This window comes from Psammomys obesus, unplaced genomic scaffold (assembly GCF_907164565.1).
Source record: "Psammomys obesus unplaced genomic scaffold, mPsaObe1.curated_primary_1811, whole genome shotgun sequence".
Lineage (NCBI taxonomy): Eukaryota > Metazoa > Chordata > Mammalia > Rodentia > Muridae > Psammomys > Psammomys obesus.
In genome coordinates this window covers 2,722,407-2,748,101 of record NW_026596452.1, presented here as the reverse complement: position 1 = coordinate 2,748,101, position 25,695 = coordinate 2,722,407, and the positions used below count along the sequence as shown (strand labels likewise).

The 25,695-nt window shown below is 37.6% G+C and overlaps 1 protein-coding gene and 1 pseudogene across 1 annotated transcript in view; both read right to left on the bottom strand.

Annotated features, from left to right (window-relative positions):
* Efhc2 (EF-hand domain containing 2) overlaps positions 1–24,343 on the bottom strand; it is a 121,311-nt gene extending 96,968 nt beyond the window's left edge. The window contains exons 1-2 of the mRNA XM_055598270.1: positions 24,242–24,343; positions 17,022–17,210 (exon numbers count right to left, since the gene is read on the bottom strand). Of these exons, the coding sequence (XP_055454245.1) occupies positions 17,022–17,210; positions 24,242–24,343 (291 nt within the window). The remainder of the gene's footprint in view (positions 1–17,021; positions 17,211–24,241) is intronic.
* LOC129669892 (eukaryotic translation initiation factor 3 subunit M-like) lies at positions 14,428–15,341 on the bottom strand (annotated as a pseudogene).
* Positions 24,344–25,695: the final 1,352 nt, after the last annotated feature.

Sequence of the window (25,695 nt, the reverse complement as noted above, 5' to 3'; positions counted from 1 at the left end):
CAGCATACTTAAAATTAATAAATTTATCCCTATACAATATTTGTTAATAAAAAAGTTGATTTTTCTTAAAACATTTTGTATATCACCTAAAGAGAACATATACACAATACAGGTAATAGTATGTTAACATAACCAACCTCTGGTTACAACAATAATAAAACTATATTAAAGTAATAATAAGCCCATCTTTCAGTTCTACAATAAAGTGAATTGCCTCTCTTTGGAAACTCAAAATAGAATTCAAAGTGTACGTCAGAAGCAAAAGATACTTTTTATTTCATGATGAACAAAATGTTGTTTATTTTTCCCATAAAAATAGTTTAAAGCTACCTTGGTTATGGGATAAAATTATCCTGATTCCTAGTCTTTCTGATTGCTTGCCTTAACATATCTCAAAACAGCAGATCTGAAAGCCTCTTAAAAGCATGGATACTCCACCTACTCCAGGAAGCTAAATAATCTAGCTCTGACATGGCAACATGGATGGGAATGGAGTGGATTCTAAAGTGATTATTAAAAATCAGACAGAAAAATTTGAACAAAAATGAGGACATGACTACTCCAAGGTATGATGCAGGAGAAAGTTTTCACCATATATATATATATATATATATATATATATATATATATATATATATATATATAAAAGTACAGCCAGATGCATCTGGGGGAATCCGGAGCATGGAAAGAAAGTAATAGACTAAACTGAACTGGACTGATTCAGTAGGCTGACCTAGGCCATGAAGAAAGAGAGAAAGAGAGAAAGAGAAGGAGAGCAAGAGAGTAAGAGAAGAGAGAGGAGAAAGGGCCAAGGGAAACAAGAGGGCAAATAGAGCTAAAATGGGCAAATGTGGCTGAAATGGCAGGGTTATATAGGAATCAGAAGCTGGGGGAAGGAAAGCAAAACTCAGGGCTTGAAGAGGTTAAAGTCAGAAGAGCCAGGACATTGTAACAGGTACTTGCCATGGTGAAAGAGTCTGAGGTCAGCATGCACTTCGGATGCTATTATGCACCACAGTTAGCCATCTGTCCTGAGTTTCTTTGGGACCTGACAGAAATATCCTAGAAATTTCCTTAACTACTTTGGAAAAACCATCTCACAATAAGAAAAATAAATCCTTCCCCCGCCCATATTAGTACCTTTTCTGAAAAACCACTTTTAATAGTTATGCTTTTGTGCCATGTGGTATGAATAACATGTGTTTTTAAACTTTGAAAATAACTCTCAACAGGATGACCTGCTCATATAGAAGGACACAAAAATTGAAGACAATTAGTGGAACAATATTTCTGTGATTCCAAGCTTCTGTGATTCTATGGGCCACACTCATAGAATGTTCCATTTAAATATTCTCTTGGTCTCTCAAATTGAATTGGTTTTCATTTTATTGTGTGTGCAATATATGTACACACGAGTGTGCAGCTGCACATGACTGTGTTCTCAGAGGACAGAGAATGGCATCACATTGCATATCCTGCCTTATCATTCTCTGCCATACTCCCTTGAGACAAGGTCTGTCACTAGACTGGGAGCTAAGCTGGCACCTGCAAGCCCCAGGAATTCTCCTGTCTCTGCCTCACAAAGCACTGGGGTTACAAACACAAATATTGCCACACTCTGTTTTTGATGTGAGTGCTGGGGACTCAAAAATTGACTGTGCCCACATTTGTGTCTGTACCCCAAATGCTACTTGTGAAGTTTGTGCTTCTGATAGAAATGATCTAAGTACTCTTGGAATGGTTTGACTTTAGGTGTCCTTTTATTGTTATAGTGAAAATATGATGGGCTGGGTTTGGCGGAGACTTGCATGCTCTATGGAACACAAGTGGAGGATAGAAGATACCTGTGCAATTAGTTTGACTTCTACCTTAATGTGAATTCCAGGGATCAAACTCTGGTCCTCAGGCTTATGTGGAAAGTACTCTTACCCACTGAGCCATCTTTCCAGGAAGAAGACTAAGAAGAAAATATGTGTGTGTGTGTGTGTGTGTGTGTGTGTGTGTGTGTGTGTGTGTGTGCGCGTGCCTAGGGATATGTATGTGCTGATAGATATTCTCTGCTGATTAAATAAGTCAACTCGGTAGTGGCTGCTGCTGGCCAATGTAAAATGGCAGTGGCGGCACTGTTGGACAGGATGGTTGGGCCTGGAAGAGTGTGCACATTAGCTCCCAGAAGGATGACCCAAGATGAAAAGCTGACTGCTGAGCTTCATTGGCTTTTGTGCCATAAGTACCTCAGCTGGATGCCCACTCCTTGACCTACCAGTCTGTTTTCTCCAGCTTGGCCTGTTCCTCCTCTTCCAGATTGTTTCCAAGCAGGGTTGGCCTGAATCCTTTCCTAAACTCCCAGGGTTTAGGTCTTATTTCCCTCACCTGAGTCAGTGCTGGGAAGACTGCTTGTCCTTTGCTGAGGTCAGTCCCATAACTCACAGGTACTTCTTGTTCAGCAGGTGACCCATTTGTATGCTCTCATTTCTCCATTTATAATTTGAGGACCAGGTTCTGTCTGCATCTTCTGGTCACTTCAGGGCCACCGTACAATGTGCCCTCCCCCACCCCAATTTTTCAGGCATAACACCTTGTCTTGGAAGGCCAAGGTCTGAACCTAGCAGTCTGCTATTGAGGTCTGATCTTGTAAGCTATGTGATATAATTATCTTAGTGTACTTCCCCCTGTTTTGAAATCTGTGAGAACACGTTAGAACTGTCCCACTTGGTCCTTATTAGTTGGAAAGCATCTGGTGGCTTCATTTTCTGACTCATATGATTGCTGGTGGAGTCTGTAAAAAAAAACCAGCACTAGCATTATCACATTCTCCCCCGGTACTTCCCCCCTCCCCAATGCTCTGTAGCTTTTGGAGAGGGGTGGTTTGGTTTAGAATCGAAAAGATGCAAGTTTTCCTCATATGTGACTTTTTAGTGTTGGTGGAGCTGGGAGTTAACCTGTCTGGCATTAAATAATGTATTAATTTTTTGTATTTACATTATGGGTATGGGTTTTGTTTAGTAGTCAGAATTGAATTAGGTAAGTCATTTTTGTTTTAAATAGTTCTAAGGAGAACTAAAAAGTATTAAAGTGTGGTCATAAATATTTTAGCTACTGTTGGGATTCAGATGTGGGACAAGCAGCTGAAGTGCCCATTTAACCAAAGTGGACCTGGCCTCCAGATTCTCCCAGCATCCCTCAGTCCCTAGTGAGGAGGTATTTGGTGACAAAAATGCAGTTAGTTGTAAAAAAAAAAAAAAAAGCCTTCTACTCCCAAAATATCAAACCGAGGATAACTCCTGTTCATCATTCCTAGAAAGGGGGTGATTGAGGCCTCCAACTCTTCAAGAAGAGACAGGTCTAATGTTAAAACCATCACAGCCAGATTCATTGAGGATGAGCCATTCTCACCAAGTTTCCCAGCCATTTCACAGCCTTTATCCGATAAGATTAAGAATGACCTCCTTCAGTCTAAATCATATGATAGCCCTTAGAGTGACTATACCAGCTGTTGGACCAGCGGTACCAAGATTTCACAGTATCCCAATAACAGCAGCAGTACTACCACATCCAGGGATGAAACAATCATAAAGGAAATTCCAGCTGGTCATTCTTACTACACAATGACCTCTGAAGAAATGATCATTCATATGCAGGGACTACATGATGAAGAATACTGGAATTCCCACATAATTTTATTTTCCAAATGTGAAAAAAACCCAGGCAAAGATCACATATCAAGAGGAAAAAATGCCATATATTCATGGAGAATGTGCAGCTGACTTCCTGCCAAGGCATCATTTGCATCCAAGCCAAATGGAAGGTTTCATCGATACTCATTGTCACTTGGGCATGCTGTTTTTCAAGTTGTCCTTCCAAGGAAGCTTTGCTGAGTTCAGGAAAATTTATAGCTATACTTTTTCCAAGGAATTTCAGGGCTGCATCTCTGATTTCTGTGATCCTCGTACATTAAGAAATGGTCTATGGAAAGAGCTATTGAGTGAAGATCTGGTTTGGGGAGCCTTTGGATATCACCTTCATTTTGCATGTAACTACAATGAGTATCAAGAAGAAACATCTTGTATGCCTTGTACTACCCCAAGGTTGTGTCCTATGGAGATTATTCTTACAAATGCACTACACCTGTCCCAGATCAGTTTAAGGTATTTGAGTGACAACTGAGGTTAGCTGTATCTATCAAGAAGCTTTTGGTGATTCACTGCGGAGAGGATGATGAAAATCTAATGCACATCATGATAAAATGTGTGCCCTATGACTACAAGATCCACAGGCATTGTTTCACTGGTAGTTACCCACTCTTTGAGCCCATGCTAGAGCACTTTCCCAATATGTCCATAGGCTTCACAGCAGTTCTGACTTACTCTACTGCCTGGCAGGCACATGAGGCTCTAAAAAAAGATTCCACTGCAGAGAATTCTTATTGAAACCAATGCTCCTTACTTTCTACCTCGCTGAGTTCCCAAAAGCCTTTGCCAGTATGTCCACCTAGGCATGGGCTTGCATACTGTGCAAGAAATCATCAGATATCTTTCCCAGAATCTCTCCCTAAAGCATCTACTTCTGATTGGTATGGTGGACTACAGTGAGATGGGAGGTGAGACTCTGAAGGTGCTACAAGTGCTAAGGACAAAGTAGGGTTGAATGTGAGCCACTGAGAGTCTTGAGTCTGAACTTGGAATGTAATTGTGAAGCTCTCCCGACACCAGTACATCATCACAGCATAGCAGCTGTTCATTCACATTGCAAATTTCTTCAGAAGATTTCATCATCAACATGCTAGAAATCCAAGAACTTCAGCTGCTCAACTTAGTAAAGGCAATTGTTATTCTTAAACCAGCTGTATACCCAAATCACCACACAGCGACAAGGATGTATTTAGTTGAACCTATTGCACAATGCTGGGCAATGATTATTCCATCCTAAACCTCCAAGCCTGCATAGCTTCCTACCACTCAGATTTCCCACATTATACTTGCTTTTAGTCATATCTTAAGTCTTATTCATCTCTCCTGGTAGTTCTAAATCCTCTCCCCTCAGATCTCTCTTCTGACACTGACACTCCTCCCACTCTATTCTTTCTTTCTCCTCCAGTCTGAACCAGGATGCCCCAAAGTATTCTCTCCTTTGTTTAACACTGGTTGGTTGTTTTATTGACAATGGTGGCATGTTTACACAAACTTGAGACAAGTAATGCTTAGAGTAAACATCACAGTGCAATGTCCGGATTGAAACCAGATAGTGGGGTTGAGAAAACTGCATTTGAATGAACAAGGGTAAATGGTATGCACTTCACAAGAACATTATACCAACAGTTGATTTAGAATGCAAATCTGATAGCCTAAAATACTGTCAAAGCCGTATAAAATGGTGTTCATACCCTTTTGGAATCTATGGATCAAAGCAATTAAACAACACTTGCTATTATTAAGGAACTAGGTCTAGGACCACTGTGGAAAGGAGATTCCCTGGAGCAGGAAAGACATCTCTAGGGCTTAGATTTGCTCTATTGTGAGGACTGGTGTTTAGATCTCAGCACTTGTCAGTCTTCTCACAAACATAACTCTAGCTTCAAGGAATCTAATGTGCCTTCTGGCTTTTACAGGTACTTTTCTACACAGGCACATAAATTCACATACAAAACATAAAACCATCCCTGATAGTCTACATTTATATTAGAATTAAAACAAGAAAGCCAATCCAAGAGAAATCATGTAACTAACCAATACACTTAAAAACTGCCATAGTCAATCAATATGGTTATAATTCTAATAGTTACCCAATAAACCGGACTCCTTTGTCATCCAGTACATCGGATTAGCTGGTCCCAAATTATTTTATTTAATGCCCAGAAGTGCATCAACAACTGAGTCACAAAATAAAACAGCTAAAGCAACATGAACCAGCCAAGTTATAGAAAACTGCTAAATTGAAAGCTTTGAGGAAGATACAATACTTAGTAATAATCACTCCATGTATCTAAAGGAAATCATGTTGTTAATCAATACATTTCAAAAATAAAGTCCTCTGACCATAGGCCTCTCATGCTACATGTACAAATGTTTGCTCCTCAGACCAGCAAGAACCGCTATGACAGTCTATCTTAAAAAACAAACAAACAAACAATACACAACCCCTTAGCCAGGCATGGTAGTGCAGGCCTGTAATCCCTGCAACATGTTTCTTAGCATATATTACTGAATGACTGTCATTTGTCAGACATTGTTTAATGGAAGTTTTGTTTTCTTTAAAAACTCAGTTATGTTATGTAAATATGTTTTTGTTCTAATCCCAATGTGGGATTTTAGTTTGGGCTTTAGTTTGTCCACAGCTGATAACTGTCTCACGTGGGGGCATGGTCTTTGACAGCTGGTAACAGCCTGTTTTGTGCAGCATGGATAGGGATATGGTCTAGGGCTCTGAGAGAAATGTTTCAATGCAGGGACTTGGAAGAGACTGATTGCTGTGTTTGCTGTTGACAGAGAATTGGTATAGCCCTAAAAGAACCCATTGACCCTAAACAGCTAGAAGAAGGAAAGAGGTCTGTGCCCCATCTCCCCACTAAGCTTCTCTCTCCTACCTGGGTTTGAGGGTTGAAAGGGAGAGGTACTAAGAAATCCCAAATAAAATAATTTTAAAATGAGTGCAACAATTATGCTAGTCACTAAGTATTGAAAGCTAAATAAAATAAACAACATTCATTAAGTATTTTTTTTTTTATTTCGGAGTAGGGGCTGAGATTAGGTTTCACTACAGAGCCTAGCCTGCCTGAAGTCATAATCCTCCTGCCTCAGGTTCCCAAGTGCTGAGATCACAAGCATGTGTTAGCACGCATCACTGATTAGGTATTTATAATGGACACTGCAGTGTGTTATTCATTTTTATACTGCTTATCTCATTTAATCCTATAAAGTGGGTCAGACTGTGGTCATTTTCTTATAGAAGTCAAGGTTTGGTAAGTAGAGCTATGTATACCCAAGATTTCAAGGTAACAGAATGAGACAGTGAGATGAAAACACAAGCTTCCCAGCTTTAGAGACCACAAACTTAGCCATATCCCTTGAACTATCACAAAAGCTCTGCTTACACTTGCAAGTGGAGGATACAAAAATTATTATTGGAGTTTGAGAAAAATGTTCTGACAGTATGAAGAAGAGCCAGTAAAATGGTTAAGTGGGAAGAGATGCTCGTTGCCAAGTGTAACAACTTAAGTTAGAATCCTGAGACACATACGGTGGAAGGAGAAAACCACTCCCACAAGTGGTTCTCTGACCTTCACATGTGTACGTACACTCACAGATAAATACATTTTAGAATAATAAATTTTATTTAAACAAATAAATGTAATTTTAAAAGATAGTATGGAGATGTGTTGTACCTAAAAGTACCATGCACAAACACCCAAATTAAAATGGCTATATAAAAGGGACATTAGATCAAGAAATACACAGATAATGAAGGAAACAATATGTAATGTTCCAAGAACATGAAGGTTTTCTGTAACTGGGTTACAAGCTGCAAGTAATTCTGTCCATCTAATTGGTGAATTGCACAGTAGCAGGGATGGCTAGACTATCAGGGCAAAAGTGGCTAAAAAGATGAGTGGTACCAAGGATATGCAAAGGAAGTTGAAGGACTCTAAAGTTACCAGTAGCAAATTATGGCAATGGAGAGAGAATCAGGTTGACAGTAGAGATGTTAATGAGAAGGCTAGTTAGACAGTGGAGTGGCAGCAGTCATAGACCAATAAAAGGGAACTTTCAGAGGAACACAAGAGAGGACAAAAGTCAACTGATGACTAACAGGTAATAGTGATTCTACTATCTGATACCTTCTGTCCTCTGTGGGTATCAGGCAATAAGTGGTGCAAAGACACACATACAAGCAGAATATCATTAAACAACAAAATCTGGAACTAAAGAAATGACTTGGCAGTTAAGAGCACTCATTGCTCTTGCAAAGGACCCCTGTGTTTGTTTCCCAGAACTCTCATGTTGGCTCACAACCATGGGTAACTCCAGTTCCAAGGGAATGGATTCCTTCTGACCTCTATAGATACCAGGTATGCACATGGTGTGTATACGTACACACAGGTAAAATGCACACGTGAATAAATCTAAATGAGGAAAACTGAAAAGTTGTAAAATAAGTAAATAAAAATTTTAAATGGGAGGACTAACTAAAGAGGACACAAAAACTATCTAAGGTAATTACAGTGTTTTAATATTTTGTTATGATTAGATAAAATGTCACTGTTGGGAAAATCTGAAAGGAAGGGCACATAAGAACTCATTGTATCATTTTTTGTTACTTTTCTTGAGTCCAAAATTATTTAAAATTATTTTTGAAATCAAGATTTTGATTAGAATTCATACTATTTGTACTCTTTCCCACTATTAATATTCAAATAGAAAGTTTCAATTATTTTTAAATGTTTCAAATAAACTTGCAGCTGGTTTAAAATCAGAAGTAGAAAATATGAGTGTCCATGACTTCTATACACTACAAATACAGGGAAACATATAAATTGGCCTAAAGTTTAAGTCAATAAATGAAAAGGTTTTATGTTAAAAAAAAATCATGTGCACAGTGGGTAACCATTTGAGAGGTAGCAAGATGGTGGTGATCTACCAGACAAGAGGACAAATCTCAAGAGGATCCAACCCTACCTTCACTTTGACGTTTGGCTTCTAATCCTCAGAACTGTGTAGAAAATACATTTTTCTTTTAAGTCACGTAGGATATTGTACATCTACATATATATATATATATATATATATATATATATATATGTATATACAAACAAGGGACAATAATACGAACCATATATATTATATATATATTATATATATATAATATATATATACACACATGAGCCTTCAATATATATATATATATGTATACATACATATATAGACATATATGTACATACACATGTATATGTACATGTGTATACATACATGTATGCATACATGTATATATATATTAGGCTTCCATTTATATACCATAAGATTCAGCCCCTACAATTACACTGGTAAGTTGTATTTTATAATTTTATAGTGCCATGTAATGATTCATACAATCTAGTATAGAACATTTCTTTCACCCTTGAAATGTTCCCTCTGCATGCCCCGAGCAAGGACTCATTTGCTTTTTTTACATAATTTCTTTTCTAGAATTTCATGTAGGTGGAATCATATAATATGAAGAGTTCTGTATTTGATTTCTTTTCATTTAGCATGCTTTCGTGGGTCACCTATGTGTTATCATTCTTCAGGAGATTATGTTGCTGAATAATCTTGTTTATCCACCACAAGTGAATAGATGTTTGTGCTATTGCCTGAAAGGGGCAACTGCAAGTAAAAATTGGAGCTAACGCAGCTATAAAAATTCATAAGTGGAGGCTGAAGAAGTTTAAAGTACTTGCTGTGCAACCAAAAGCAGAAAGACACACATGGTATATACTCACTTGTAAGTGGATATTAGTCATATAATATAGGAAAAACATACTAAAATATTTACTCCTAAAGAAGATAAACAAGAAGGAGGACCTAGGGTACTGTGCTGCTAATGATAAATGTAGAATACATAGTTGAGAATTTGGGGCATCACATGTGTGATTTCAGACAAGCTTTTGATTTCTTCTTTAAAGATTAATAGCTAAAGATTTATATAATTTTGGTAAAACATGGGGAATAGATGGTAATGTACTGCAATTACATTGACATAATTATACATATTGGTCTCTTATAAAAAGTTTCTAACAGGAATCAGATAATTAAAAAATTATATAAACCTATGAAGAAGTTTCCATTTCACTTTGAGGTACAGCTAAAAGGTGTAGTACCTGACACTTTGAAGTGTAACTGTCTTTTAATTTTATACACTGATTATGTTTTATAATATGCCTAATTGACTTTAGACAAGATTTCTACAATCTATATTTATGTGTTGTTCTTTGCCAATCATGTGATATTTTGATGTAGTTACCCAGTGCTAAATCTTCCTGCAGAAAAACTTCCAATTTTAACTGGAACTGAGCCAAAAAAGAAAATAAGCGCCTGAGGTCTGTTCACCTAATACTGTCAGCTGGCCTGGTGTTCATCTGGGTAACAAGAAAAATTTTAATCAACAATACCAGACATGACCACCCTGTGACTATGGGTAAAGGAAAAACCAAGACAACTCAATAATCATGTGTGAACACAGGCAGAAAATGAATGACATATGTAAGAAAAAAAGTCAAACTCCCATTTTCTGGTTCATAGGGGTGACAGCAGCTTTTCTCCCAGTTACAGTAATAGCCGCTCTCTAGTGTGATTTCTTTGTCAAAGAAATATGTTAAGATGTGCTCAAACATAAAAATATGCCTGCTTCTTGACAATATCTATCCAGAAAAACTCTTCTTTTCCATAAGGCCCCCAAACATCCCCAGCCCAAGCACCAATCTTATCCCATGTCTTCTATGATATCTGCTAAGAAAGCAATGTATAGTAAACCAGCTTGCTCATTTTTTTATGTCAAGAGGCTCAGTGAACAAAATGGTTCTCATGCATGACACCCTGAGTTCTATCTCTAGCATAAAACTCCAGGGGTGGTGGCACACACTGGGGACAGAAACAGGGGTGGATCACTGAGACTTGATGGCCCACCAGCCAAAGCTACTTGTTGAAGTCCAGATCCTAGTGAGAAACTGTTTCAAAACACAAGGTGGGTGGCTCCTGAAGAACCATACCCCAGGTTGACCCCTGACCTTCACACACATGCACTTATGTTCACACACACACACACACACATATGCACCTGTATATACACATGAGCACAAAGAAAATCAAGGTGACCTAAGAGACTGAATTATTTTTTCTATTTTTTAAAGTAGAAAGATTCATAAAATACTATATAATTATCTCACTGTAAATTCAAGGTCAATTAATACAAAGTTATTAAAATTCTAATTCAGTAGTCAGTAGTTTTAATTATAATTATGTTTTAATAAATAAAAAATAGCACTTTTAAATGCATGTATATCCCCACAACATCAACTTTTATCCTGGCACTTTCTATAATAGAACTGTTTATGGAAATAGCAAATAAATTATGCTAACTAGTTTCCATTAAAAAATGAAAAGAAATGAGAGCATAATTGTAGAGTCTGTGTAAATGGTATTTAACATCCCAATAAAAGTCATATAAAAACATTTAGCCATTTACACATTTCTAAATATTTTGATCTTTTATAAAAGCAGCTAACCACAAGATTACATACAATAATAACCAACCATGGGATATCACAAACTGCTAAATACCAAATCTCAACCTGACGTAATTAAAACCCAAGGCCCAGTTCTAGGATGAACAAGTGTCTAGACAGCCAGACCCCTTAGAAATTGTTGGTATTCAGACTTGAGACAGGTAGCTGAGGTACCTATTTCACATACCAAAATAGACCCAGCCTCCAGGTTCTCCCAGCATCTCTCAGTCCTTACCTGTTACAGGACATGACTGGCATACCCTGCCCTCTACACTGAACTTTCTTGCAGAGCTCTTGTCCCCTCTGGGTCCTTCTGTACTTCTTGTTTTTCTTTTTCCTTTTGGGACAGGGTCTCAGGAATTTTCCCAATCTAGCTTTGAACTCACTTTATTTCCCAGGTAGGCCTTAATCACCTGAGTGGCATGCCGAAGTCACCACTGAGCTGTGTTCATGTTCTGTGTTCTAACCTGACCGTGGTGTAATCTGGCTTTTAGCTTGGCCTTTTAGCTGAAGTCAATGACATCAATTGCTTTCTCAGAGATGGGAAGTAAAATATCAAAATTGCTTTAGCTCTTTGCATTAATCACCCCAGTGCTAAGGGTTTTAAGCAAACAAGATTTTCTCAACAGAGCATGACTGGCATTCTAGGTTAAGTGATTCTGTGCAATACATGGTTGCTTGTTTCACATGGAAAAGATGGGTAATATTCCTCAGGCGCCCAGATAGAAGCAGACCTGCCAGTAAGTACTAGGCCATGAATGAGGCCGTTTATAACATCAAAATTAATTTTAAAAAAATCCCTGATCAACAAAATATCAAAATGCTAAAGATGGTGCTAGGGAGGCATCAATACTGCTAAGCATTTTACCTCAGGCTCCACGTGGATCACACACACAATTATTGATCTTACCATTGTTTAAAATGTTACTGTGTTAATCATGACATTTTTTGCACTAACTTTTAAATACATTATAATAAATATTATCAAGAAAGATTGCTAAATTTGGGGCTCCCCTTAAATGGAGAGCCCACATCTCACCTTATCTCTCACCTAGTCCTAGTACAATCTTACTTCCTAAACTTTGTGGCAAACTGGAACACCTCTACACATTTTCAAAGGCCTGTAGGTTGAGAACTTCTGAACTAGGGGCTGCTTTTCTCATATAAGAAGCCTACAGAAAGTCAGTCCAGGCCTGAGGAGGTATCTCTATAGTGCAAAAAGGTATGTAGTATCCAGTTATCTCGACAGTACTCAAAGTATAGCTTCCAGAGCTGAAGAATTACTAATTACAGAGGAGAAAAAAAAATCACACCAGCTGAGTCTGACTCTTCTCATTAGAAAAACGACTTTGGCCTCCCCACCCCCCAAGGGAGGAGCAGTCCTGTTAGGCCACAGAGGAGAGCTTTGCAGCCAGTCCTGAAGATACCTGTTAAACAGGATCAGATGAATGGGGAGGAGGTCCCCCCTATCAGTGGACTTGGCAAGGGGCATGGTGGAGATGAGGGAGGGACTGGGAGGGAATGAGGGATCGGGACACCGGCTGGGGTACAGAGATAATAAAATGTAACTGAAAAATAAAAATAAAAATAAAAATAAAAAAGAAAAACGACTCTCTCAGGAGCCTACCCAATAAAGCTTAACATAGATGTCATCAGCAGGAAGGCATATGTATCACTGACTGGAAATGAATTGCATATGCAGCCATAGCTACAAGAACTTGGAAGGTAAACAGTATTAAATAGTCCCATTTCCAACCTAATAAACTGGTAGTCCACCTGTAAAAACAAAATGAAAAAAGTGCAAATGAAAGAAGGGTGGCTGTCATTATGTGTTCACAGCAGGGAGCATGAAGGATAAATACATACTGGCTCTTTTAGGCCACTGCAAATAGAACTTTGTTGATCAGGTGATAGTCTATCTAACCAGAGTATGTTGATGGTCACTTTTAGAATCACAGATACGAACTGCATTATTATTATATTATGCTAGGTTGGGACTGACAAAAGTGGAGCCTAAGACAGAGGTTTACACACATGTGCCTGATCTTGAAAAAAAATTATAAGGAAGGGACAAAAAGCACCAAAGGAAGGGGAAATGGGCCAGGCAAGCTGCATTCACAGACCAGCTTGAACACTGATGCACAAGGGAGCCTGGATACTGCATAGAGTATCTCACCTTGAGGCAATGAACCAGCTTTATTTGGCTTTAATTAATCTTGTCAGCTTTTAGAGAAGGGCTGGGGTGTGTCTGGGTGCTTCAACTTCTATCAGCCAAGGCTCCAGATAGGATTCCAAGTGTGGGCTGCTTAGGAATGCAGTCATTGTAGCTAGGGAATAGAAACACACCCCCTAATATAGATCTGGGTTGACATTAATAACATCTACTTACAGATACTTGTTTGAATATGGTCTCCAAAGAATTGACTTCACTTGTACTTTGTGTTACTTGAAAATATAACCTTACATATAACCCTGGGATTAAGAGGGTTATTAGGAAAACTGACAATAAGTTGAAAAGGTTTCATTTTAAGAAAACAAATGATTAACAGGTGTTGACTTGTTTTGGTGAGCCACTAATGGAGGAAGCACTTTATGATTGCTCTGGGTATTAGCTAGGATCTGCTGGGTAGCTCACAACCTTCCCAATAACCTCTCTTTGACTTAAGAAGTAAAAACAGAATCTTTTCTTTGGCTTTTGCCAATTATATATTCTATAAGATTCAGAATTACAGGAAACCATGCACAACTGCTGTCAGTCAGCCCAGAAATTGTTTTTGAGCTCTATGTTGAAAACAAAACCAGACATAAAAAAAAATTAAAGAAATATTAGCCCAGGTTGAAAATCAAGCTGCTTTCCCAGGGAAGAAGCCTTGCTGTGGTCTGTTAGATATCTTATAAGTATCAGAAGTGGGCTTCAAATAATATGTACTTTAACTGATATGCCATATCACATTGGGGATGTGTCACTTCTACCATATTTCAGGACATTTTGAATAGAATCAAAGTGTTGCCAACCGAACCATATTAAAACCTATTAAAAAATACAGTCACTTGATAAATTGAACATATTGTGATTTGAATTCTTTTTGTTGGTGGTGATATCTTTTGTTTGTTGTTTACTATGACTTAGAACTTTTTTTTTCCTTAAAGAACAAAATCATTTGCATAAAAATTCAGGTATCCAAAAAATTCAAAAGGCTAATTTTCACTTTGATCAAGTTTTGTTTCCAGGCATTAAGAGTGTTGTACAGGTGTTGCCACCTCTGTTTTCCAAATATCCAATGTGTGTTGTGACTGACAACTACTTTTCTTCGGGTCTGAGCAATTGCTACCACATCAATAACAAACACTTCAATATCATCAGCTCCACTCTGTAGCTCTTGCTGCATGGTATCAAAAGAAATCTTTGTTTTCCACTACCATTTCCATAAAAGTGAGGAGTCTCATTTTCACCGTATTTTGATCATGTAATAGGCCAAGTGAATTTATGAAGTCTTTATTATTCTGATAGAACTTGAGATATAATGGTAATTTATCACTCACAAAAATGGTTAATAAATCATGGGTAAGCTCACATTCCAAAAACTTGATTGGCTTTAGAGTAAGAAAATGTTCAAAAAAGAGGGGGCGGTATGTGGATCCTTCAGTGACTGCACAATACACCTGTGGGCATCTACTCACACCTAGGAAGCACTGTCTTCTGTATAACTCCTGAGCAATTTCACTCTGAAGAGTCTGCAGTAACTGTGAACCTTACACAAGTGTTCTTGTCAATCCCATAGAAAAGTTGCTGAGCAACTGCAGTCTCAGAGATGGGCTATTGCCTTCCCAAAACTTGACCAACTGTTCACACAGACTTTTGATCAATGCTTCTTGCTTGTCTGGTTCTAAGATCAACAGAACGGATACCACACTGTTCATCACACTTTCAACATCTTTGTCCTCTTCCTTCAGACACACATCACAGGCTTCAATAATCTTAGCTAAATCTTTTCTGAGATCTCATCTCCTTTTGATTTCAGATAAGCATGAAGTTCAGCTGCACCTGGTCTTCCTCACTGATGTTGATGAAGGCCAGGACACTCATGGTAAAGGCCCGGTGGTGGAAGACACTCTGCTTGAGAACTGCTGTGATATTAATTCTTTATCTAGTCCTGAATTCTTTTCAACTTACGGGAGGGCCCCAAATAATATAACAGGTTCTTTTTCGAGACCAAAGCATGATCAGGATCATTGTAATTTTTGAAAATCTATATGCTACACTACAGAAAATGACTGTTTGCCCTGGGTTTCTTTCTTTTGATCTTTGTCTCTGCTGTAGATACGAAAAGTCTGGGAATGTAACCAATGGCAGAGTGCTTGCCTAACAAGTTTGAGATCTGGGTTCAATCCTCAGCATTAGAGTGAGAGAGAGAAAAAATACAAAAAAAAAGACATAACATTGCATTCCCCCTTTTTACTCTTGGATGTATCCCTGTGTGTATTCTTTGCAAACATATATTTTAAAAATTCATAAGCCAGGTGTAATGGTCCACATATGTAATCTCATCACTCAGAAGACAGAGACATAAGGATCAGGAGTACAAGACCAGACCAGCCTTGGCCATATTCATGATAAGAACATTTACTGTGCAACAAAGAAAGCACTTTTTAAAATTCCTACTGAATGCCATATTTAGAACATACATTGTTAATAGCAAAAGAGACACAATGATCTGACTCTTAACTACTCCTGTCCAGAGAAAGAGATGAGATAAAAGTTGATAAACATTACTTGGAAACTAATAACCATTATTACTCTATAATAAAAGCACCTTGTCAGAAAGGGTAGGTTTGCTCTTGAATTTGTCTTTATAATATTTATTTATTTATCTATCTATCTATCTATCTATTTATTTATTTATTTATTTATTTATTTATTTATTTATTTATGTCTAAAGATAGGCAAGAAGTAGCCTTGGTTAAAAGATAAAAAAATTAAAGTTGGATGGAAAGAATAAGTTCCAGAGATGTAACACATAGCACAGTGACTATAGGTAATAGTAATGTATTACATACTTACCACAAGAATAGATTTTAAGCATTCTTAGCTGGACATGGAGACTCACACCTCTGATTCAGGACTTTAGAAGCAGAAGCAGGCCAACCTGGCCTATATGGTATTTGAGACCAACCTAGTCTATATGTTTGGTTTTAGGCCAGTCAGAACTATATACTGATAACCTGTCTTTAAAAACAAAACAAATAGGAAAAAAAAAAAAAAACACATGTTGTACTGCCAAAATATATAGTCATCCCTTGGAATCTGCAGGAAATTTGTTCCAGAGATAAAAAAAAAAAAGGATGTTGAAGTCCATTACATAAATAGTGTAATGTTTTCTTAAAACCTCCACACAGCCTCTTATATTCAAACTTATCTTGGATACCTAGTACAATGTAGTGCTATGTAAATAGTTGTTAAAGGAAATTGTTTTGAGAATGAGAATAAAAAGTCCATATATACTCAGCACAGATATATCCCATTCCAAATAATTTGGATTGCAAGTTGGTTGAGTCCATATCTGTGGATCCTGCAGACACAGAAGACCAACTGCACACGTGTTTATTTGTTAACTTAGAAAAAAACGGGAGAAATATTATGCACAAAGGCAATATGTATAAAGGCAAAATAAAAAAGAACTTGATATACATATTAAATATGCTTATTTTCTCTCATCTACATGTGAAACTTGAAATTTGAATGTTTCCCCAATGCCATGCAACTTACCTGCTTATCAAAAGCCACCCAAGATGGTGCATCGTCTCCATCTCCTTTGGGATACACAGTGTGTTTCGGCTTTATCTTTTGCCCAGGTAGCAGCTCTCCACCTATTCCAGGCTTCTCTTCACTCAGAAGCATCCTGACATTGTTGCAAAAGCCCCAATGTTGGGATTTATGGAACTTCTCCTTTCCAGCCTGTGAGTAAAAGAGATAATAAATAAATAAATAAATAAATAAATAAATAAATAAATAAATAAATAAATAAATAAATGAATGAATGAATGAATAAATGGCAAAAGTTACTCGTTCTGATTTTTCTTATATAAATACATTTCCCCTGTTTATTCCTTCCATCACAAAATGCATGTGAAGTGTCAAGTAACTGTAAGAAATCTCTATTCATAAAGTTGTATCACATTTCAAATTCAGTTTATTTTTAACTAATTTAAAACTTTGAAAAGCAATAAGAATAAAGCTAATATTCTGTATTATTTTACAATATTTCAGAATAATTATTACTGCAAGTAAACTTTTAGAACACTGGCTTGCTACTTTGTTTGTTTTAAATATTTTCAAAAAACATGCAAAGCAGAAAAAAAAAATGATTTCAGAGAAGAAAGCCACTGGTTTTCACAGAAGCCTAAGTACTACATTCACCAAAGCAGAAAACCAAATTTTGTCCTCATCAACATTAATATAGAGAAAAATTCTTCACAACTGACATTCTCCTAACTGTGAGACCTTGCCTCCCACTGATTTTTGGTGATCTTGACAGAGAGAAGGCACAAGTAATGCCAGAAGCTGTCATAGATGAAGGCCAGACAATCCACCTATGTAGATGCTGGCAAAGTCAAAGACAACCAGAGGAAACACAGAGGTAGCAACCTCAACCAAGGTGAAAAGTGTTTATGTTCTATGGCCTAGCAAAGCCTCTAAGAGACCCCTCTAAGCCAAGGGGCTGTACACAAGAGGCCTTTCAATGTTTATAAGAATCATAAATGGCAACAATTTCAATGCCTGTTAGCTGCAGAAAAGATAACTTCAGTGTGTTTTTCTTTATGTTAAAAAGTCTTCAATAACATGTACTTACACAGTCAAGTGTCAAAATGTATCACCCCTTCCCCAAACTGGAATGTAATGAAGGTCAGTTGGGTGATCTTTCCTGAGAAAATGCATAGAAACATCTATTTTCCTGGAGCGGGCACTTACAGACCAAAGAAAGGAGTCCATCTAAGTCCAACTTGATGAACCAATGAGTTTGTTTGGGGTTATGTATAAGAGCATAGTGAGTCCTGAGCAGTTGCATCTCGAAAAAGCACCACCCTGATGTGAGTGATGATTCATGGAAGCTGTGTCACTAGATTAGAGTCCTTTCCATGGTCAGCCTTACATTTCTAAGCATCCAATACTCTTAGCACTTTCCAAGACCACAAAAGGCTGGGGCAGAATTACATGCACAGGTGGGGAGTGGAAAGGCATGAGTAGTTGGAATCTCAGGTGAAGGTCTCTTATCCTATCCTGCACCCTTTTAAGATGACATGATATTCTGAAGGTCTGTGCTGGTAATCACTGTCTCTCCAATTTCAAGACAAAAATGCCAATATTATGACCAGAGGGCAGAGTTCTATAACAAGGACATTTAAAAAGTGGTAATTCCACATATGTCAACACTTCAAAATGCTAAAAAATATAGCATTAGCTATGGCTAGTATATCCATAGAAATGTTAAGCATAAAATTCACAATTATATTATACCCACGATAATATGCAATGCAATTATATATGATGCAAAATAAATGACCACATGAAATATGAGTTTATATAAACAGTAAAGATTTCAAATACAATTTATTAAAGCCCCATGTGAGTTCCTGGCCTTCATCTTGGAAGTAGACAGGAGTCAAAAGAACCTCATTTCTCTTATGATGCAGACAACTTGGAAGAATTTAGAAGGGCCTTGGCAGTTTTACAAGGGGAGCCAAGGACCATGACAGCTGCCAAGGGCAAGTAATATCTCTGCTCTGAGGCTGGGGAAGGAAACCCATGAGCAATAATGATTCAGATTGTTAAATATGTATGTAGCCTTGTTCTGTTCTTTAGAAAATAATTTGTCAACACCTCTGTTATACCTCCCCCCATCACAACACATTTATACTCACAACCAGGTTACTGCAAGTCAGTCCCAAGTCACCAACCAAAGAGTCAAGCAATTAATTTCAAATTACCATGAACACCGCAAACCAACACATTGGGTTTTTTGTTTTGTTTAGCTTTTATGTGGAGAGAGGTTTTTTTGTTGTTGTTGTTATGTTTTGTTTTTATTCTTAGGCAAAATGTTACCCACAATGTATCAAATTAGTAATCTTTTTTTCTCAAATTCCTGGGTATCTAGGAATTCAGGAAAGCAACACTCCAGCAAATGTTTAAGATTTTCTATAGTACTTGTTTTGTGTCAGACATAAGAGTTAGAATAAGCCAAGGACTCAGTTATTTTCTTGAAGAAACTCAGTCTTATTGATAAAACAAGATTTAGACATAGAAAAAAAAACAAAAAGAAAACAGTACAGTTGACATTTTTGAGCCTATAAGCTGGACCATTTATTAAGATTTTACTGTATATTACTGTCCCACTACACTGTATAAAAACTATTAAATCAGTCTCATTGCTGTCATGTTCTTTGGAGGAAAGCAATACATTAATATACTCCAAGTGGCATAGTGACATGATGCCAGCACCTGAGTTTACATTCATATGGCATTATGCTCTGGTAACTTTGTCTAGCCACAGCTGAATATGGTTGCGCTGAGGTAATAGGATTGAGGTTTCACAGATAACTGGCTACTGCTCTGGGCTTCAAGGAAGGGATAAATTAGGCAGAGAGGAGACATGACAATATTCCCAGCAAGACAATGAGAAGTACAATAAAGGAACTGACAGTTCTGAGTGTGAAAATAGCTCCCTCCCCCTCCCCCCCAAAAAAACAAGCCAAGTTCAAGGTTGAAAGGAAATTGCATTAGAGTAGAATATCCAAGAAGGTTCATAATATGGAAAACCTTAATAGATTCCTTCAGCAAGCTGCATGAATAGTCAATAAACCAGGATCTATTCATAGTACTATACTATAAAGAGTAAATCATAGTCAGCCTCCCATCCCCTGAAGAGCTTTCCCAATGATTTATAAGTATCCTGCATAGATCCTAGTTTCCACAATCAAAACCCCTTGCCATTGTTGGAAGACTTCACTGACCCACAGAACTTCACAATGTGTATGTATCTTCCCTTTGGTCAGATCATGATCTATGTTTTATAAACTTCAAAAAACATATTTTATAAAAAGTTTTATAAACCTCAAGGGCCACCTTTAGGCCCATTCAGAATCATGGCCCTGGTTAGGTTCTACATAAAACCTGCTTTCCTCAAGAATCAACTAATGCCCTACTACATTGTCATCTCTCCCACAAACATCATGTGCACATCTACTTTGTGCTGAGTTATGTAGACTCCAGGAATATGACTGTGGGCACATCTCAGTTTTCAGTCATTGACTAGAAGGCATTCATAGACTTAGATTTAGCAATAGCTTTTTAAAAACATCAAAAGAAAAAGCAACAAGGGAAAAATAAATTGCATTTTATCAAAATCAATAGCGCAGACGCATTAAACTATAGTATCAAGGGAGTGATAAAGTCAAAAGAATAGGAGAAAATATTTGGAAGTCATATAAGGTGTCTAGAACCCAAAATAAATGAAGAACTTTCACAAATCAGCAAAAAGTGTAAGAACCTAATTTTATTTTATTAATTACAGTTTATTCACTTTGTATCCTTCCCTCCTCCCCTCTCAATCCCACTCTCTCTCCCTCTTCCTCACGTGTGCCCCTCCCCCAGTCCACTGATAAGGGAGGTCCTCCTCCCCTTCTCTCTGATCCTAGTTGATCAGGTCTCATCAGGAATGGCTGCATTGTCTTCCTCTGTGGCCTGGTAAGGCTGCTCTCCCTTCAGGGGGAGGTGAGCAAAGAGCCAGCCACTGAGTTCATGTCTGAGACAGTCCCTGTCTCCATCACTATGAATGCACTTGGACAATGCCATGGGCTACCTCTGTGCAGGGGTTCCAGGCCATCTCCATGAGTGGTCCCTGGCTGGAGTAAAAGACCAGTCTGTGCCCAGACTTTTTGGATCTGTTGCTCTCCTTGTGGAGTTCCTGTCCTCTCCAGATCTTATCAATACTTATCACCCGGCACAAAACTAAAGTCCAAGTGGATCAAAGACTGCAATATAAAACCAGACACACTAAACCTATTAGAAAAAAATGTGGGGAAGAGTCTGGAACTCATTGGCACAGGAGACAACTTCCTGAACAGAACACCAACAGCACAGGCTCTAAGATCAACAATCAATAAATGGGACCTCATGAAACTGAAGTTTCTGTAAAGCAAAGGACACTGTTGTCAAAACCAAATGACTGCCTACAGATTGGGGAAAGATCTTCACCAACCCTATATCTGACAGAGCACTAATATCCAGTATATATATATAAAGAACTCAAGAAGTTAAATAGCAACAAATCAAATAATCCAATTAAAAAATGGGGTACAGAGCTAAACAGAGAATTCTCAATAGAGGAATATCAAATGGGGAAGAAACACACAAAGAAATGTTCAATGTCCTTAGTCATCAGGGAAATGTGAATCAAAATGACCGTGAGATTTCACCTTATACCCATCAGAATGGCTAGGATGAAAGAGCCTAATTTTAAAATGAGTAAAATAATTAAATGAACATTTCTCCCAAGAAGATATACTGATGACCAACACAAATTGAAAGATATTGTCCAAGCCAATCTGAAATTCCTGGGTTCAAGTAGTGGTAGAGGTGTATACCACCATACCCAGCTTTGATGACACATTTTTTAAAGGATGATACTATGGTATGTCTCCTTAATACACTGCTACAAATATAGGAAATCCAAATGCCATAAGTGATACATTAAATGTCTATCCAGGTAAAAACTTTGAGCTGGGTAAAACAATCAGGAAGGAGCCAGTAAAGATTTCCCAAAGGATTCAGGCTGTTCTTGTTTTCTGAGCAAAACAACCTAGGGGAAGAAAGGGTTCATTTGGCTTTTACTTTTAGGTCACAGTCCATATGAGGAAAGTTAGGACAAGAACTCAAGCAAGAACTTGAAGGCATAAACCATAAATATGGCTTGCTGACATGCTCAGTCACTGCCTCATGCTTGGATAGCTTTCCTTTTATAGCCCAGGACTACCTGCCTAGGTGCTGCACACAGTGGGATCTGCCCTCCTATATCAATTAAGGTAATCAAGATAATCCCTCACAGATGTGCCCCACAGGCCAGTCTTATCTAGGAAGTCCCTCAGTTGAGACTCCTCTTTTGGGTGAGTCTAGTCTGTGCCAAGTTGACAGTTGAAGGTAATTATAAGACACAGGGATATGATGGACTTAAAAGAAGATGATCATCTGAAGAAAAAATGATTTGTAGAAAGATGCAGCCAAATGAATCTCTTGAGGCAGATTAAATCCTATCATGTCCACCAGAACTAAGAAACCTTCTGAGGCTGGGATGTCTCAGGCTCGGTTGTAGCGTGTTTACCTTGGGCATAAAACCTGGGGTTTTCTATTCCCCAAACTACAAAAATTTTTTTTTTAAAAATATAGTGGCACTTACATCTCAGGGTTAACCAAGATCCAGAACTGGAATTAAGGTCCACTCAATAGGAGGAAGTATTACTTGGTACTGTAAACCTAGCCAACTACCCTTCATTTGTGAGACTACAGACTCTAAAGGAGAACCTCCTGTTGCCTCCTCATTAAACCAGAACAATTTATAACTGCATTATAAATACTTATTCTTATATCCCTAGATAAATGTAGCTCCACCCATCATCAAAGAAACTTTTTACCACAGAGATCATCACAAAAACCCACAACTTGTCAAAATGCACAGATCAACTGACCATGGGTATATGTCCCAAGTTAATATATTTACAACACAATTCTTATACTTAAGGCTCAGGAAACAAGGAAGCAGAGGTAGAAGGATTATAAGAACCAGAGGATCCGGATATCTGCTTCAAGATAGAATATTTTCAAAAACAAAAAAGGCATGAAGTGGGGGAGAAAAAAGGAAGGAGTGGATCTCATAGGCATTAAGAAGAAGAATGGGGGTTAATGTAATCAAGATCATTTGTATGAAATTCTCAAAGAATAAAAATGTGTAATTAAAATTATTTTAAAATAAAAAAAAATCCCTGCACATAAACATTGACGTCCTATTTCCAAGTATGATACCAGAGACTTTCATTCTACCTTCTTCCTTTTGGTGAAAGGAGAGTAAAATCTCAGTTTGACAGCAGAACATTGTCTTAATTGTGGGATTCTGAAACACTTCTACAGTTCTAACTACAACAATAAAAATGAGGCCTTATATTCACAGCATCAAGTTTAAATACACCCTTTTTGTCTACCTTTTTTTTGACTATGATCTTCCACTTTTATAAAGTGGAACTAGTTTCCACCTTAAATGTTTAGTTTTATTGCTATTCAATTGGCATAAAGTTGTTAATTATATAATGGACTTGTTGGACTTATAGATGGTTTTATTTTTAATTCTGAAGATGATGTGCATGATACTGAAGTTTGGCAACATCTCACTCTCTGGGACAAATGCCACAGAAATAAGTAAGTTGAAAAAACTAAGAGAAGCTGGGCATGGTATGTCACATCAGTAATCGCAGCATTTGAGATGCTTGGGTTTGAGACCATCCTGAGTTACATTTCAACTTTCAGATCAGGCTACAGAGTGAGACTGTCATCCTAAAGAAAAGAACCTCAAAGGAGGACAGAAATTTAGGTAGAGAAACCAGTGATCTTGGCAGCAATGTAATTCAGAAGCTATGTCACATCATGCATGTATCAGCATGTATCAGTAAAGGTGCTACGAAAGAGAGAACAAAGATACTAAAAAGACATTGTACATAAGATGGATTACGTGGTGAAAAACCACACAGTTAAGGAAACAAGAGTGACTGCAAACAATTGGTTGTTTAAACATTCAAACTCTAACTATGTCTCCCAAATTATGGGTTCATTTGTGTCTCTGGTGCTGGGGTTAACAGCTTTAAATCCTCCTCTCAGTTCCTGGGTAGAGACACATAAAGATACTCAAGCATTAGACATCACATATAGGTAAAGCCTCCTCTGACCAAGAGTCTTCCTTCTGTCACAGTCTTCACACCTTCACACCTTCCACCTTCAAGTATACCAAAAGGCAATCCACTCTCATCAACAGTGCTTTCCCTCACCATTCCGTGCTTCCTTACCTCCCTATTTAACCTTGCCAGACACTACACAAATATAGCTTTATACAGGCCTATAGAGCAATAACTGAACACATGAGGTGAAGATCATAAATAGGGGCTAGTGATATGGTACAGAGGTTAAAGGTGCTTGTCACCAAGACTGAGAACTTGAATTCAATCTGCAGGACTCAAATATTCTCTGACTTCCAGACATGTGCCACGACATATATATTACATTCCCACTGTAAATAAATAATAAATAATGCCATGAGTTCCACTTAATTGACTTCAGAAGCTCTGAGCCAAAATAAACATGCCCCTCCCCCATACACATTAGGTATAAGCAGAGCACTACAAAAATACTCTGTTGGGTATATTGTGATAATCCAGGCAAGATGTGATGGCAGCCAAAAGCAGATGCCTGGAAGTAAAAACAATAAAAATGTAGAACAAAAGAGGGTTTATTGCTAGATTAGACAAGGAGTACAGAAAAAAATAGGGGATATGTCTAATAGCTGAAAATATTTTGGCATGGGAAAAAAGGACATGTAGAGCTTTACATCCTGGACTATGAAACAAAGCCAAAATGTCACATAGGATTCCAGAATTCTATCTAGCCCATGATAAGTTTGAGACAAGCATGCAGAATTATTGATTAGCCAGTGATGGTGTGAGTCTGAAGTCTAGAAAGAGTTTAAAGCTTCATATAAAAGTGTGACACATGACAGCCGAAGGCTAGTGTTTAAGGCAATATAATACTGAATTGAGTGATCATGCAGTAAAGAAATCCAAGACAGAACTTTAAAGTTTAAAGTATCTGCATTTTATAATTCAGGGAGATTGTAAAGAATTAATAAAAAGACCAAAAAGGGCTATCTGCAAGATAGGAAGAAAACAGGAAGGTTCAGTGTCATGGAAACTGGAAAGAAAGCATTTGAAGAAGGGCGTGATTAACTGGGTTAAATGCCAATGGTAAACCATGTGAAGATGAGCTTTGAGACTTTATTCTGGATTTTTCAATAAAGAAACAGTCATAATCTTGATGAGAATACTTTTGGCAGAGTCCCAAGGACAGAAATACCCTGTGAGCTGTATGTTTTTGTTTTAATTGTTCTAGGTAAGATATTACAAATCAAACCTCTTGAGTTTCTACTATTTATAACTTCCTTAAAATAACTCAGGCTCAGAAAAATGTAATAAATAAATGATTGTCAAAACATCTTGAAGTCTTTCCTGCTAGAGACAGAACATTCTGTTCCTACATAGGTTTTCTACTGATATCATGAAGGTCATTCTATCTTTGATCATTTTATATACTTACCCCCTGAATCCTACTAATATTGTCAGGACCAGACGTA